The sequence below is a fragment of the Conger conger genome, chromosome 2 (genome assembly GCF_963514075.1).
Source record: "Conger conger chromosome 2, fConCon1.1, whole genome shotgun sequence".
Taxonomy (NCBI): domain Eukaryota; kingdom Metazoa; phylum Chordata; class Actinopteri; order Anguilliformes; family Congridae; genus Conger; species Conger conger.
The window spans coordinates 40,257,135-40,273,986 of record NC_083761.1 but is presented as its reverse complement, the minus strand read 5'-3'; the positions used below and the strand labels follow the sequence as shown (position 1 = coordinate 40,273,986).

General features: G+C 39.1%; 1 protein-coding gene across 2 annotated transcripts; it reads left to right on the top strand.

Moving 5' to 3' along the window:
- The first annotated feature begins 236 nt into the window (after positions 1 to 236).
- On the top strand, positions 237 to 9,011 carry c2h6orf120 (chromosome 2 C6orf120 homolog). Of its 2 annotated transcripts, none has more exons than XM_061231991.1 (2): positions 237 to 329; positions 6,975 to 9,011. In XM_061231991.1, exon 2 carries the CDS (start codon positions 7,033 to 7,035, stop codon positions 7,588 to 7,590), a length of 558 nt encoding a protein of 185 aa, XP_061087975.1. In that variant the 5' UTR covers positions 237 to 329; positions 6,975 to 7,032; the 3' UTR covers positions 7,591 to 9,011. The 2 variants fall into 2 exon arrangements, with proteins under 2 accessions (XP_061087975.1, XP_061087974.1); XM_061231990.1 differs by having other exon boundaries at positions 250 to 386.
- The last annotated feature ends 7,841 nt before the right edge of the window (positions 9,012 to 16,852 follow it).

Sequence of the window (16,852 nt, the reverse complement as noted above, 5' to 3'; positions counted from 1 at the left end):
TTCCGCCTGTCCCAGGCATCCATGGCCAGGGCGGTGCACACTGTGAGCCGTCTGTATGGCATTCTCCGTCATGTAAATGTGAATGAAAGTAGTCATGTTTAGTATTTTGTTGCATATCCTTTGCATGCCATGACTTCCTGTCTAATACCATGTCATGACTTGCGCCATATGGCGTAACCGGCCAAAAAAAAAAAAAAAAGAAGCATACAGTAGGTGGCGGTAATGCACATCCGCCATTTAGAAGAAGAAGAAGAAGAAGAAGAAGAAGAAGAAGAAACAACTTTGTGGTTTTGGAACATGAAGAAATGGAGAATTGGAGATAGAACGAGGTAGCTAACGAGAAAAGTATATGGGGTTTCAAAGCGTTGTTGGTCTAAAATGTATGGGTGAGTATTGGACCGTAGCTATCTCGCAGTAGAAGCATGTGCTTGTATTTTTCGTTACGTGTTTTCTCGTGGGGTCGAGTGCTTTGAAATTTGGTTTGTAGCTAAGTTTGCTGGAAGGCTAATGTTTGTAGCTAAGCTATATCAAGGAAACCCTAGGGTAACGTAATTTACTATGGTTAATTGTGGAATTCAAGTATGTTGGCCTCGGTGATTAGCTACTGATGTTGTTGATCAAAGTACTAATACTGATAAAGTGTTGTTGATAGTGTAGCTAACTAACTGTAACGTTTACATTTACACTTTGACTTTGATGTGACGTGATGGCCATACACAACTGTACATATAGCTGGCGATCTAGCACCTAAATTGGATTAGACTAAATGTCAATCCATGTGAAGTCTGTCGGAAATGATGGCAACGCAAGGTTCACTATATCGACTAACGTTATAAAGCAGATTGTTAGCCGATTGGCTAGCGATCTTGTTGAGCATTTCCTTTTGAAAGTCGGCATGGCCATTTTTCCTGCTGCTGTAGCAAGCTAAATATAATTTGGTTAGCTGGTTCTCTGGTCAACTAACGCAACCTGACTAGTGATGAGCATTTTGGCTCTTTTCTGTGAGTCGGAGCCTTTGGCTCAGCTCACCAAACGGCTATTCGTGTCTGATTTCTCAAAAATACGCCAAAGTTAGTGGTAGTTTGACCTATGATGGGTGTATACTCGTATATTACTGAAAGTGTTCAATTAAATCAGAATCTGTCTTCTAATTATACAAAAATAAATATAAAAATATATACATGTATGCATTGGCTCATGTGGTAAGAGCAATCGTCTCGCAGTCGGAGCGTTGCCGGTTCGATCCCACCCTGGGTGTGTCGAAGTGTCCCTGAGCAAAATGCTCCTGACTGCTGGTTGGTGACTTGCATGGCCGCCAATCGCCGTGTGAGTGAGTGTATGAATGGGTTCGTGAGAAGCATCAATTGTACAGTGCTTTGGATAAAGGCGTTCTATACCATTTACCAAAAACATAAAGATGCCATTGAAAGTAGTCTCCCCATTCTTGCTAGATCATTATATATTATTTTAATGGTATGCCTACACTGTTTTATTCAACCATTATTATCGAGTCAGACGAGATATGATCTCATCTAACTTTTTATTGCCTTCATCAACAAAAAAAGAAAGAGATAAGTGCTCTTCAGAAATGCAAGCCGGCTCCCAACGTTCACCTAAAAGAGCCGGTTCAAAGAACCAACTCACTTGCGATTGACCCATCACTAAACCTGATTGAATTAGAAATTTGATTACAGTTGGTTAGCTAATAATACAATTAGCAATGTCTTGATGTACCTAGCTAGCTAACTCTTGAATATAGTTTTGCCACGGTACACTCAAGTATGTATGGAATACACTTCATTATAATTTGGTCATGGGTTGTGTATTTTCCTGATAAGTCCATGCTCATATTGTTCTTAGCGACCTGCTACTTTTTGTTGCTCTGCTTACAACTTTGACACAAAGTTATGCCACTAACCTGAAGTGAGAGGCATAAAATGGGCATTATACAGTCAGGCTTGTAAGGGGATACTGTTGGGTTCTTCTATTGTTTTCATCGAAGCACAGCAATTTAAAGACCATTGTTGGCATATTTAGGGGCGACATTGGCTTAACAGGTAAGAGCAGTCGTCTGGCAGTTGGACGGTTGTCGGTTCGATCATGCCCTGGGTGTGTCCCAACACCTAACCCCCAATTGCTCCTGACGAGCTGGTTGGTGCCTTGCATGGCAGCCAATAACCGTTGGTGTGTGATTGGGTGAACGAGAAGCATCAATTTTACAGCGCTTTAGATAAAGGCGCTATATAAGTGCAAGCATTTACCATTTAAAGGTGACGCCTTGTCTTCTGCAGCACATCATCATTTTAGATTGTGGCCATTTTACTAAAGTAGTTTTACCAGCTCTGACCTATTTTCCATCTTCCTGTCTGAATGTCTTGCTGCCTGTGAAAAAATTGTAGATTTGAGGCATTTCGTTGTGAAAAATGGAAAATGCCTCACAACCTGATTTTGTGACATAAATCTGCTCTGACCTGGATGGTACTATTTGAAGTGTATTAACTTGGAACCGCTTGGCTTTGAAACAAAGAAAATGTGTGTTTGAAACCAGGCGGAATTGATTACATCTAGAAGTTGAATGTACAGATGTTAAGTACCGAATCCCAAAAAACGTACACAAAGCTAACTTTTAATGAACTGGTGCAACCTCATCTGAAACCACTTCAGAAATCCTTTTTATTACACCAAGGCCTTAATTTGTGGATATCATTCCTGCTGTGGGGATAGTCTGTAGATAGTGTCACTATCTCAGAAGTGCATTTCTCCCCTAGTTTTAAATTACAAACCATTTAACAAACTACTCTGGATATTAATAGCAGCAAGTCTAGGAACCTGTCGGTGGCTGTTCAGAAATGGCTTCCATGATATTGGATACCTGGTTTCAGGTCAGTCTGTCATATGTAAGTGTTGAGAGGTTATTTTCAGCCTTGGAATTTCAAAATGCCAGTGTCATTAGAGCAATATGTTCTGACCTATTCACCAATCTGATGTGTGTTAGTGGTGGGATTATGCAGTTTTTTAAATCTAGCTTTTCACATAGATGTAAATCCTGGTTTGCGATGAACGTGTTTTAAGTCAAACTGAAACAGAAGTTAGAGTAGCACGAGCTTCTGCCATATGACGTGCAGTACCAGTTAAACGTTTGGACACACCTTGCCTTTTTTGATCAATGTTTTATTTCTACTATTTGTAATCAAACCATTCATATGTGGTGTTTGGTTAATAAGACTTTGTCCAGCCAATTTAACTTATTAAGCAGCAGTTACTTCTACTGAAGGATATACACTCATTAAGCACTTTAGTAGGTATTTATTAGGCTTATCTTTTAGACTTCTACTGCTGTAGCCTATCCACTTAGTTATGATGCATTGTGTTCAGAGATGCTCTTCTACATACCACTGTTGTGTGTTATTTGCATTACTGTCACCTTCCTGTCATATTTGGCCATTCTCCTCTGACGTTGCTCATTAACAAGTCATTTCTGTCTGCAGAACTGCTGTTCACTGGATTTTATTTAATTTGTATATTGTATATAATATATTTTTTGCACCATTCTTTGCCAACTCTTGAGACTAGTGGCTAGTGAAATCCCAGGAGATCAGCAGTTTCTGAGATACTCAAACCACCCTATCTGCCACCAACAATCATTCCAATGTCACTGAGATCACATTTGTTCCCCATTCTGAATATTCATGTGAATATTAACTGACCCATATCTACATGATTGTATGCATTGCACTGCTGCCACACTATTGGCTGGCTAGATAATCGCATGAATAAGTAGGCATAATAAAGTAAAAATGTTCCTCATAAAGTGTTCAGTGAGTGTACATTCAAGTGTAACTCAAGTTAAAAGAAAACATATTGTTAGAGGTCACTTTCAGGTACCCTGTTAGAGGTCCAGCACTCACTACTGAACCTAGGATAACTGGAGATCATCCAGTTTATTAACCTTAACACATGATATTATTTTCAGAGAGAATTCTCCCTCCACATTTACAAATGTCTCTAACTTCGTTGGTGGATCAGCCCGTCAGTTTGAGAGAGGAAACACAATAATCATTAGGACCTGCAAGGTTCACGGTTCGATCCCCGGTGTAGCCACAATAAGATCCACACAGCTATGGGCCCTTGAGCAAGGCCCTTAACCCTGCATTGCTCCTGAAGGATTGTCTCCTGCTTAGTCTAATCAACTGTACGTCGCTCTGGATAAGAGCGTCTGCCAAATGCCATTAATGTTAAATGTTAACCACATACAGGGTTACAATACTCAACTAACAAACTTCAGCTTAGATAAATAACTAGGTTTTTGAGATTTTTATGAACTGACCATATCAAACATGACCACAGGAGACAATCCCCTGGAGCAATGCAGGGTTAAGGGCCTTGCTCAAGGGCCCAATGGCTGTGCGGATCATATTGTGGATTAGAACCACCGACCTTGCGGGTCCCAGTCATTTACCTTAACAACTACGCTACAGGCCGCCCCATAGTCACAGGCAGTGGACTCTGCTTAGTATCAGAAACGGTCTTGTTAGTTATTTCCGGACAATGTTCTATGATATAGAAGTAATCATGGTGCCACAACATTTATTAGCTGATTTTGTTGTAAAGTACCTCATTGCTCGCTAGTTTGGACTACACTTGGTAAAACTAGGCCTAGACATTTTTCAGCTCACTGGTTAGTTATATCACTGAGTTATATGATAGAACGCATTAAAATTAAGCTTACTGAAGCTTACTGACTGAAGTGATCCAAACAAACTTGTATCTATATTTTTTAGTTTCTGGTGTAAGATCTTCCCTGCTTAAATAGCAAATCCAACTATATCTTTCTGTTGACAACCTTCAATTTTCTTATCCCTGGTGGGTAATAATCTTTGGCAAAAAATCTGCTTGATTTCAGCAACCACAAACTGCAGAAGTGAACCATAATTAATCTGTTATCACTATTTTTATCCTTTGTCGTTGACCTGAGATTTAAAAACAATGTAGACCCCCACTGTGTTCCGGACACTCACCACAGAAAACTGATTGTACCATTTCTATTCACGCACATACAAGCTTGGTTAATAGCAACATGTCTGGGGGGATGGCCCATGAAGCAAAATAAGTTTGACAGAAATTGGACCAATCATCTTCTGTTAAATTTTTTAAACCGTTAAAAAGTCCCCAAATTGATGAAATCCAATTTAGATGGTCTAAAGAATGAAATGCAATAACTTTGTTCCCTTTTGGGAAAGAAATGTAGTCTGACGCCTCTGCAATCAAATTTTATTTGGCCATATTTATTTGAGAAGAGAAAATAGTTTGATATACAAAACATTATGTTATTATCACACATAGGGTATATGGTATTAATGAAGTAATAGTAATGAGTGGCTTTTGGGCAGAATGAATGAACTGAAACAATGCAAGTTTGTATAGCCTAGTAGGCTAAAAAAACAAAAAAGGCAACATAAGTACAGCATATCCACCTTCTTGTTTAAAAAGAGATTGTGTGGTGCTTAGAACATTGCCACCTCGACAATAATGGACATCCTGCTGCATTGGCCTACCACCACAGATGCGGGTCTTGTAAGCATAAGTGAATGGTTTGAAAACACGAACGTGAATGGCATCAGATGTGTTTTTTGCAATTAAACATTTTGTAATCTTTATTAAAACCGTTCAACTTCCAAGAGAAACGTTTGCTGCGAACATTTTCAGCTGGTTGCTGAATTTAAAGTCAAATCAGCTAACCTCTTCTACAGCGGGTTATCTAATTGGAAGAACCCAGAGCTGTGACAATTAGAGGCAATTTAACCTACACCTTGCTACATTGTAAAACATTATAGTCTGTTCCTTTTTTGACCGCTGCGGCCGGTTAGAACATGATGATGATGAAATAAGGGAGGTTTGAATGTAACACGTGGCAACTGTGGTATAATAATTTTGATGGTATTGACGTGGAGACCGTCAATATTTTATGTTATTGCAAGGTATCATAACATCGTGAATCTGCCCAACCCTGTTTTTTTTTCTTTTTTCATATATATATTTTTTTGACATTTTTGCCTTGCTGTTCCAATACTTTTTGAGGGGACTAAGTACTCCAACCCTTAATTCAGCCCCTTTGGCAGCAATTACCACTTTTAGTCTTCTTGGGTAAGTCTCTACAAGCTTTTAGTTTAAGTCTGGGCTTTGGCTGGGCCACTCAAGGACAGTCAGCGACTTATACCGAAGCCACTCCAGCATTGCCTTGGCTTTATGCTTTGGGTCATTGTCATGCTGACTCCAGCATTGCCTTGGCTTTATGCTTTGGGTCATTGTCATGCTGAAAGGTGAACCGTCACCCAGTCTGAGGTAGTGTGCACTCTGGAGCAGGTTTTCTTCGAGTACAGGTGATGAGCAGTGCCTGGTGTTCACCAGACCAGGCTGTGTCACAAACTGCAGACTTGTGGACTAGTTGGTGCATAAATGAAGCGCGGAAGTTAATGGTCAATGGTCAAAAGTTAATGGTCCTATCCATAGGAAGTATGTCCTAAACTCAAGTACAAAACTGCCAAGTACACATCAAATTCATGGAAGTTCTCTTTTCGTACTTGAAAGGACCGGAAATTCAAGTCAGATATGGAGCACAATTTTAAATATGCAATCAAGTATAAAGGAATGTAAGCTATCTAGCTAAAAATACAAAGCTGCAGCTAATGAGGGCATACAACTACATATGCTAGCTAATGTCTCTGTCTGACTGGAGGCTGCAGTCTTATCTAAGCCAAACCAAAACAAGGAAACAGGTCCATACTTGAGCTATGATACTGTTACTCTATTCCACTCGTGGTTACGAATGCTCGAGCCTTGATTTGTTAGGCTAGCATTGTTGAATTGCAGTGTGAATACAAATCTAAAAACAAGTGGTCATTGAATTGTGACACAATTAACTAATAGGATTGTTAATGCCATGCTTTTTCACACAATTTCCCTTTTAATTTCAGGCCACCTATTAATAAACATCGGAGGACATCCTTCAGCTGGTGACAGGCCACACTAACCATGGCATTGCTCTGGAGTCACTTGACTGTGGTGCTCCTACTGTCCCAAGCTTGGGCCTTTCTGCATACACAAGAGGAGGACATCGTCCCAGAGGAGTGGGTCCTCCTTCATGTGGTGCAGGGGCACATTGGAGCAGGGAACTACAGCTACCTGAGGCTGAACCATGATGGCAATATCATCCTGCACATGCAGAGCCTCAAAGGCGATGCCGACCTGTATGTCTCCGATAAAACTCTACACCCCAACTTTGACACATACAAACTCCAGTCGGTCACATGTGGACAGGATGTGGTTGTGATACCTGTGGACTTTGTACGCCCTGTGGGTATTGGGATCTACGGGCACCCGTCTCACCAAGAAAGCGAGTTTGAAATGAAGGTGTTCTATGATCAGACGATCCCTGAAGACCCTTTTGACAAGAGCTCATACCCCTCAGAAGAGGGGGGCAAGCAAAAGAGGCATCCACAGGTGTCTGAAGAGGACTATCAGGAAGACGAGTCTATCTTGTGGACCATTCTGATTGGTATTTTGAAGATAGTGCTTGAAATTTTGTTTTGAAAACTTTGCCTTCATCTGTTCATCATCTCATCTGTGGAGATAAATTACTGCAATTAACAATGAGAAAAATTGGAGTCAAACTGTGACATTGATTGGAGTTAAAATGCAGGGACCAATTACGGACACAAAGAGAATTTTAATGAAATGCTATTTTGAGAATTTAATTAAATAGTTTGTTTTATAGAGACATTTAAGATTCTGCAGGAGAATACACCTGAATCAAATACTTTCACAGAATCATGTGTAGTGTTCACCACAGCCAAACAATGGTCTGCTTTTTTCCCCCAAGCAAATCTCAGATTTTACCCACCCCTGGTATTAGTACTGTATATTTGGTTTCCATGCTCCATGTTAAAACCACACTTCTAAGCCTGTACTATGCAAAAAAAAAAAAAAAAAGTATCAGTATAGAGCAGAGATGTGCTTTAGTGCCTTTGATCGATTTCTTTTTTGAATGTAAATGTAATTATATCGTCATACACAATCATTTCATCAGAAAATACAGAAGGGAAATCCAGATGTTTAAATGTAATGTAAGGATGTGGCCCTTGAGATTAACAGTCAAATGTGTAGCCAGGTTCACGGCAAAATCACATTTGTTGGTGTTGTTAGTTTGTAGCCATAAATCACATTTTCAGTTTGTTGTCTGTGCGTGCTACAGGAGCAGAAACTTTGACCTGTGATGCTGTGATGTGTGCATATTGTTGGCAATGGAAGGCCATGGATTTCCAGATGCTAACCACTTTGATGCTATGTTGTGTTCTCCATTCTTCCTCATGCTACCATGTCAACAAATGAACAAACAAAAGTGGTTGAATTGACATTGGGGAGTATTTTTTGACAGGAACACATGGCTAGAATGGTGCCAATCCCCACCCCCTTCACTTTTAGCCCATGCAACATTCATAAATTGTGAAGTCTGTCAAGGTGAGGTATTCGTTTACCTTCCTGACAGGGCCAAGCCACCTCTAGTGGCCTGTATATGTCAGGTGGTGCACTGCCAGTGTGATACAGCTGCTGCTGCAGCAGCTTTATTTCAATTATGAAACCCAGCAGAGCCCAAGCAGAGCCTTGTACTATACGCATCCATAGACATTGATAAATATGGTGTTTTTGTTTTTTTTAGGCAAGGATCTTCAACATGGTTTTTATTAAATCACTTGAGCATGATATAGTTTATTGTAAATGTCATGTCAAATGCTTTTCTGTTCATTTTGACATTTTGCACTGTTTTCTGTTGGTCTTAATCTCAGGGTCATGAAATTGACTTCTGTCTTTTTCAATTATTAAAAGGTACAAATGTAAATAAATTCACTAAATGTTTTTAAGGATTTCATAAATTTCCTTATGAATAATGACCCAGGGTGCTGTCCGCAAAATTTGTTGGATAATGCTGAAATAAAATGTTTTTTAGACTGTGACTGACTTAGACAAATTTGTGTTCAGTTTTTATGGCACTAGCTACTGTGGTGGATATTTAAGCAACGTCAATTTCTTCAATTGTTTATTGTTTATTTGTTTAATTTCATATTAAATACTGCACTTCAAGGAAAGAGGAATGCAATACCGCATGTTTGCCATAATTATTTGCGCCCCTAACTATTTTTGTACATAAAATCAAAGTGATAGTCTCAGTGTAAAGGAACTACACTTGGTGCACAATTTATTAGGTAGACCTGTACACCAGCTTATTAATACAAATATGTAATCAGCCAATCATGCGACGACAACTAAATGCATAAAAGCATGCAGACATGGTCAAAAGGTACAGCTGTTGTTCAGACCAAATGTCCAAATGGGGAAGTGAACCATAATTTTTAAACAAAACCACGTGCGTGCGAAGGCTATTCATTTATTTGACCAAAATGTGTAGCCTAGACCTTGGTCATTGAAAATATTTGGTCCATTGCGTACAAAAAAGGGGGGTTTCTGATGAGCAGATGGAAATTATGGTCGGTTTACTTTTTGTGTTGGTTGGTGCAGGACTATATCTGATTGGCTGAGGTGTGCGTGATCAGCTCATGCAGCAGTGACTCGTGGAGCGTGAACTGGACCGATCCAGCAGGCAAAAATGTGTGCAAACCTTTCTATAGTCTATGGTCATCAAACTTGTTCAACACACCTGAGGTAAGGTCAACTAAGTTAATATTAAGTTACCTGCTGTGGCTTGTCAGGTTATTACGGTTGTTTTGCAGTCAATTACACTTTATTGTATTGAAAGAGATACTTTCAATTATAAGTTAAAAGTGTTATGAGTTAAAATAAAGTAGACTGTTAGGAGTCACTTTCAGAAAAACTGGAGATCACCCAGCTTCTCAACTTACACTTATTAGGGTACTTTCCCTGGACCAATCAGAATTCAGATGTCTCAATTGACTTTGTTAGTGGATCATTCCCTCGGCAAAGTAGAGGAACCACACTTGAACGGATATATCTATTAATGAATGAATAATAAAAAAACATGTTTGATACATGGGCAGGCATAAGGCAGTGTTCGGACCATGCTAACATAGTCTTCCTAACACTTCTTTGTGCAGTTATTTTTTCTTTTTTTAAACTTTTTCTCTATAAATGTTGGTCCAATTCACATCAATCACATTGTATTAGTGTCTGGGATAGTCTATATGTAACCATAATCATAAACCACATTACTCAATAGAAAAACTACAATTGAACGGACATTCCTCATGTTCTGTTCGGAACATGGTGAGTTGAGTTTACATTATATAAAGATAGACTGTTACCAATATTTAGCATATGTAGTTATGTAGAGAAATTATTACTATCTTTTTCATTACTTTTGTATTTTTTTTTGTCCAATGTGAAATAAATTGGATGTCGCCCTTCTAGCTGAAAAGAAGACTGTGCATCAGTGTACTGACCACCAGTAGTGGTCTTTCTTTTTCTCAATTTTGCTAAAAGTGGTGTGCATTTGGCTGACATTAAAGCTTTCAAAAAAAAAAGTAACGCAGACCAGGTCCAAGATAATGGAGAACCACCTTACAACAATTAAAAACATTTTATTTAAAGGTATAATAGGTAAGATTTTTGTGTTAAAACATTGTTACAAGACCATTGTAAATCCCTTCCTATCATTGAAAAACGCTCACTTGACTCACCCTCTGCCTGTGTTTATAGTCCTTAAATTCAGGTTTCAAAATATGCAGTTGTCGGGTCCCCACTCTGTACCAAAACATTGTATAGCTGTAAAATAATTCAAGCTCATTGGTTGAAAATTGGTTCCAATTGCCACAGCCAATGGCGTTTCAACCTCAGCATGTTCACAGAGAAGGGATGGGATAAACAGTGTTGTGGTTTGCGCGTGTTTGTTGCTGTAATTCCTCTCCTGACTGATAGAAGTCCAAAATTAAGGTGTTGCTAGGTAGTTGCTAATCTGTTGCGAGGTTGTTGCTAGGTGGTTACTATGGAGTTGCTAGGTGGTTGCTAAGGTATTTGCACTGGGTCAGCATATGCTTAGAGTAGCACAGGGGGGGAGGGAGGAGGGAGGATGGAGGATAGAGAGTATAATGGGCAGGGAGGTACAGACTGCCCAGATATAAACTTCAAGGTTACATATAATGGTGAGAGCAATAACAAAATCGTTTCAGGGCAGAAATCAAGTAATGGTGGCTTGGGACAGCAGGGAGTGAGGGAATAGGAGAGGATGTGTACAAGTAACTGAAATATCTTTGTTTAAATGCTAGAAGAATTTCTTTAAAATTTTTGATTTTAGGCCTGCCAACTTTAAAAAGATGCAATCAAATTGAAGTAATGTAGACTGGGGGCAAGGTCCTCATTGCAGGACTGAAAAGTGAAGCGGGTTCAAAACAGTTATACTAATGCAGTGTAAATTCATTCCTAAGGTGCAGAAAAGTAAGTTGATAAAACAATCTCCACTGTAAATGTTAAATGTTGGCATTTATATAGCAGCTTTATCCAAAGCGCTGTAAAATTGATGCTTCTCATTCACCCATTTATACACACACTCACACACCAATGGCAATTGGCTACCATGCAAGGCACCAACCAGCTTGGGGCATTTGGAGGTTAGGAGTCTGGCTCAGGGACACTTCGAATCGAACCGGCAACCCTCTGACTGGCAGATGACTGCTCTTAACACCTGAATCAATGTCGAATGACTGTGGATGAATACAGCAATATGTGAGAGAATAAACTGTATGAGATATATAAAAGGGACAGCACAGAGAGGAATAAAGCTGAATATTGTAATATGCATGCTAAAGTTAAAACATAAGCAAGGTTAGCCAAAAGGCAATTTAAAGGCAAATCTCAGATGATGCAAAATGCAATCCCAAACGCTTCTTTCAATCCTGTAGGAGAAGGAAGATTAAAGTGAATTAAGAATAACAAAGGAGAACTGCTATATAAGAATAAAGATATTGCGGATGCCTTAAATGGCTACTTTGTTGCAAGTTTTACCAGGGAGGTTACGAGTAGGTGTTATGGAAAAATGCCCTTTTTAACATTTCACAAGTGAGCATTGTCTGATGAAACCGATCCCAGTAAAAACAATGATAGCTATACTTGAGTTTAACTTTCGTATTTATTTGCAAAGAATTAACAGAAAGTGAGAACTTGCTGGCTTTCTGATTTGAATCAGACATAATTAGACTCTTATACACAGTTTTCCAGAAGGGGGGGCTTCACCAAAACAAAAAGACATGAAGCTGGTCACTAACATTTATCAGTATTTTGTCTTCTGAATACCCCTTGTTGACCTTGCTGTGACAGGAATGTGCAAGTTACCCCCTTCCAGGAGAAGCAGAGACATTAAGGTCAAAGTCTGTCTGCTGGGAGAGAGACGGAGAAGGACTCCTAGTAAGCACTTAATTAAGAAAGTGGTCTAATAATAATAAGGATTAAAAATAAAAGGTTATTTGTAATAATGTGATTGTCTTTATGTTAACACACATTGTCAATTAAGAATCAATTCAGAAAATTACCCTTGCATAGGCTAGAAGACATACTCAATACTAAGAATGTCTTTGCCAAAATTGAGATAGGGGATAAAGAAATACTCGATAAATACAACATTTTGTGCTAATAATCCTCACGCATGGTGCCAATTAACGTTATGTAGCAGTATAACTGCAAAAAGTAATCAGTCTCATAAAATTACTGTTATCTGAAATATCTAACCTCAAATTTAGTATTTTAATTAATAATTAAAATAACCAATATCAATGATTAAACATACAGATAATCTGAAGGTTGGAAGATCTTTGAAAGACTGATTTGGCTCTCATGTCTATGTGACACCAAAACAGACACCGGGTTTAATAAAATATATTTATTAAACAGATGTACGAACACAGAACATAAATGGGGTGATGAGCTAACGGGAAGTTAGTAGGATAAGGTATGGGGTAGGAGTGTGTGTATGCCTTGAACCAGGGAAAGGTAAAAGTAGCTAGCTTGGGTAGTTAGCTAGAGCTCTGGGTGGTAGTGTTAAGAGTGTTAGCTGTGACGAGAGAGAGACTACTCTATACATCTGCGAAAGATGGCGATTCTATTCACATAAACGGCTAACAGTCAGAATGCATTCAAATGATAACACAACGCTAATGTAAAAACACAGATTCACAATATCAGTTATGACTAAGCTAAACACTGGCTATGCCTGAAATGCTTGTTTAGTCTTACTGAATCTACTGCACTGCTGGATCCAAAAGGAGGTGGTGCCTTGTAGAAGCGGTGATGGATCCGTGAATTAACGCCCTGGGACGTTACGCAAAGCTGGGGTGTTCCCATGTGCTGTTTGATGTCGTCTGGTGCGTTCGGTCTCTGAAAGATATCCGCTGATCCATTTTCTATGTAGAAAAGTTTGTTTGCTGCCGTTTCTATTGGTGAGCTGATGTATCAATTTGCGTACAACAGTTTCCACTCACTATAGGCCACTTTCAGTTACCGCGCGGTAAGCTGGGTATGTCCGTGAGGCCAAGTGCTGTGCTACAGAGGCCTCTATCTGAGTGTTACGAGCAGGGCGTGAGCTAAGGGGGCTGGACAATGTGATTGCCTTGCTCTTATACTGTGAAAATGTATTGCTCTCACCATTGCAGTGTTGGCTTAAACGTGACTGGATGTCACGGAAGTGTCCTGTGGAATAGTGGGAAATGTAGTTACGTGGTCCCCACACAACATACAAGTCAATGTCGCTAATGATTGTTGAAAACAGGACGGTTGAACCGAGGCGGTGCAATTTCATTTTGTTATATGGAATATGTGGATGGAGAAGTGCCGGCTGGTATAAATGAGCTAACGGGGCAAAGCCCTCTCCAAGTTACCCTTGGGTCTGTCTCGTTTGTCATCTTATTTCATGTCAATAAATGAATTAGTTTGAATTATGGTGAAACCAAGAACAACAGTACCATCAGAAAAACATAGGGTATGACTATTGAACTGTATTTTAACTCGCAACAGGGATATTGTTTCTCAGCCCCAGGTCAGCAGTGTCAAGTGTGTGATGTGCTTTACATATAGTGACTCACCTCTTTGATTTGTTATCCATTTGGGCTAAATTTATTCAGCCCGTTACAGTCTAAAGCATAGATTGGTCTGAAGGTCTGTGTGAGACACGCCCCTTCAATTTGTTATTAAGTAAATGGCAGGCACAAATATGAAATATAGCTGCAAGCAGCAATGAACGGGCCCAAGCACCATGGGCACAACCGCCTTGGTGGCATAGTTGTGCCAATGACATGTTTCACAATATGTACACACTTTGGAAATAATCAGCTTATTGGAACATGGATGTCATTATAATCCAACAGGGAAAATATCTCTAAAGCGTCAGCAAAATCAGCCGATGTGAAATGAAATTAAGCCACACTTCCTGTTGCCAGCAGGTGGCACGATGCCATTGAGCCTTTATTTGTATATGGATGAGATTACACTCCAAAAATGAACATGTGTGAAGTTTCTGCCACATCAGACAATGTAGAATGAAATAAAAATAACTTCTTGCTTGCACATTGTGATAACATGCTACAGTCCTGTATGGAGAGCAGAGATTAATTAATTTCCATAGTTTTTACACGGGGAGGCACAATTTATGCTTGAAAAGTCATTAGGCCATAAATATGCACTCAAAATGAAAACAATTGGCTTCAAGAAACTATTCAAATTAATTGTGGCTGCAGCGGGGATCGAACGGCTGAATTTGCGTGCCTTAATCCACCGCCCTAACCATTACGCTATACTGCCCGCTTATACACGGGTGCCATCTATTGGCCAAATGTCTCCTTTTATCTTGGTTAAATAATTTCTCTACGAAATATCGGATAGTATTGCATGAAACGTCTAGTTAGCCAGCATCATTATTTTCCATTTCACTGGTAATTATGCTGCCTGAAACGCATTTGTTCAGCCAAAAATCTAAAAGAGATGCCAACTCTCTGCCCTCAATACAGTATTTTCATATTAATTTACCATTCCTAGCGAAATTGTATGTTCTCTTAATTCGTGTTTAATGACAAGCCTAATAAACTAACATAGCTGGCGATTTAACTGAAAGTTTTCTATTCATGTAAACCAACGTAGCTGACCTGTTTTTTGACTCACACAGACAGTGGACTGGCTGGCTGCTGTTAGCCCGTGCGTGTCATCTCGCAAGGACCTGCATGCGATACCTTTGTTGAACAAAACGGTCTCATGTTAACACAGCGTTCGAGCAGAACCACCTCAGACGCTAAAGTTTCTTTTTGACTTCATGTGTTAATCTTTTAAAAATATGATACTCTCCAGCCAGTTAAAGCCTGTCTTTAAGTCTTTAAATGTCTTTAATATTTATTTTAGTTATTCAATTCATGTAATGAAAATAGATGCAAAGAAACGTCGGGCTGGATGTTGTCAATACATTTTGTCAGGTAGGCTGCAGCTGTAAATCATACATCGTTATGCCTACTGGCTCGCTAGAAAAAAACAAAAACCTATAGTTGAAAAATCACTTGAAGGAAGAAAAAAATAAAAGTACCACTTTCTGCCAATAAATGGAATCCCCATATCAGAAATGGGGGGAAGTTACAGCGACGCAGTTAGTCTGTGAGTAGAATAGATTGTGTAGACAACTTCACTGTTTCCACAAAGGAACCAAAAATGTGCTTTTTAACAGGACTTGGTCAGTGTAATGATATAAATGCTAGCATTCGATTATGGTCAACGGTACCGAAAATGCCCGTTGCACCAGCCATCATAACAAATGTCCCAATATAGGATCGATTTAAACCTCTATATTTTTTTATTTCATGTTGACAGTGCAGGCTAGTATGTATTTTCCGACGCGAATTACATTTAATTGGGGTACGGCATTCACTTCAATCGAATGAAGTCAAATAGAAACGGCTCGAATTCCTTAATAAGGCTTCTTGGTTTTCAAGCCAACTTTCCGAACAGCTGTTTTGTGTTGAGTCCTTAAAATGCTACACTACGTTTTTTTTTAAACCAAATAACATTGAACGTCAATGCAAGATATGCATTATTATATGTTAATCTTTTAAATATATGATACTTTCCTGCCAGTAAAAGCCTGTCTTATTTTAGTTATTCAATCCATATAATTAAGGTAGATGAGAAAAAACGTTGCTGTGGGCTGGGTGTTGTCAGTACATTTTGTCACGTAGGCTGCCGCTGTTACTCTTACATCGTTATGGTTACTGGCTCGCAAAAAGAAACAAAACTTGTCTTTGAGAAATCACTTTATCCAAGAAAAAGAGAAACAATACCAATCTTTGCCAGTAGATGGCAGTCGCGTATTAGAAATGGGAGAGTCAGTTGCGTTGAAGTTTTAAGACTGGATATAATGAGTCTCCAGCGAAAATAGTGAACTATTATTGCTTAATGGATGTGATGACACTCCAAAAATGAACATATGTGAAAAGTTGTAGCCTCAAAATCAGGCAATGTAGAATTTAATACCTTTTTGAAATTATTTAATACATAATTTTCCTGTTTGGGCAGCATTACAAGTTAATTTTAAGGCTGACCATAGCCATACCATTCCAAGATATTAAAAATCAGTTCATAGTTGTGTGTCAGGGCTATAATATCATGCTGACCACATTTTGTGTGAATGTGATGAACCCCCTAGGAAGAGTATTTCAAAGTTTGGTACGTGAAAAAACACTTAAAAACACACAAAATCCAAAATAGCTCACTTCCTGTTGGGAAAAGTTAAGGGATGCAAATGAGAAATGTGTGTGTCTTGAGGAGACCCTTATGCCTACCAGACGTGGTGCATTTACCT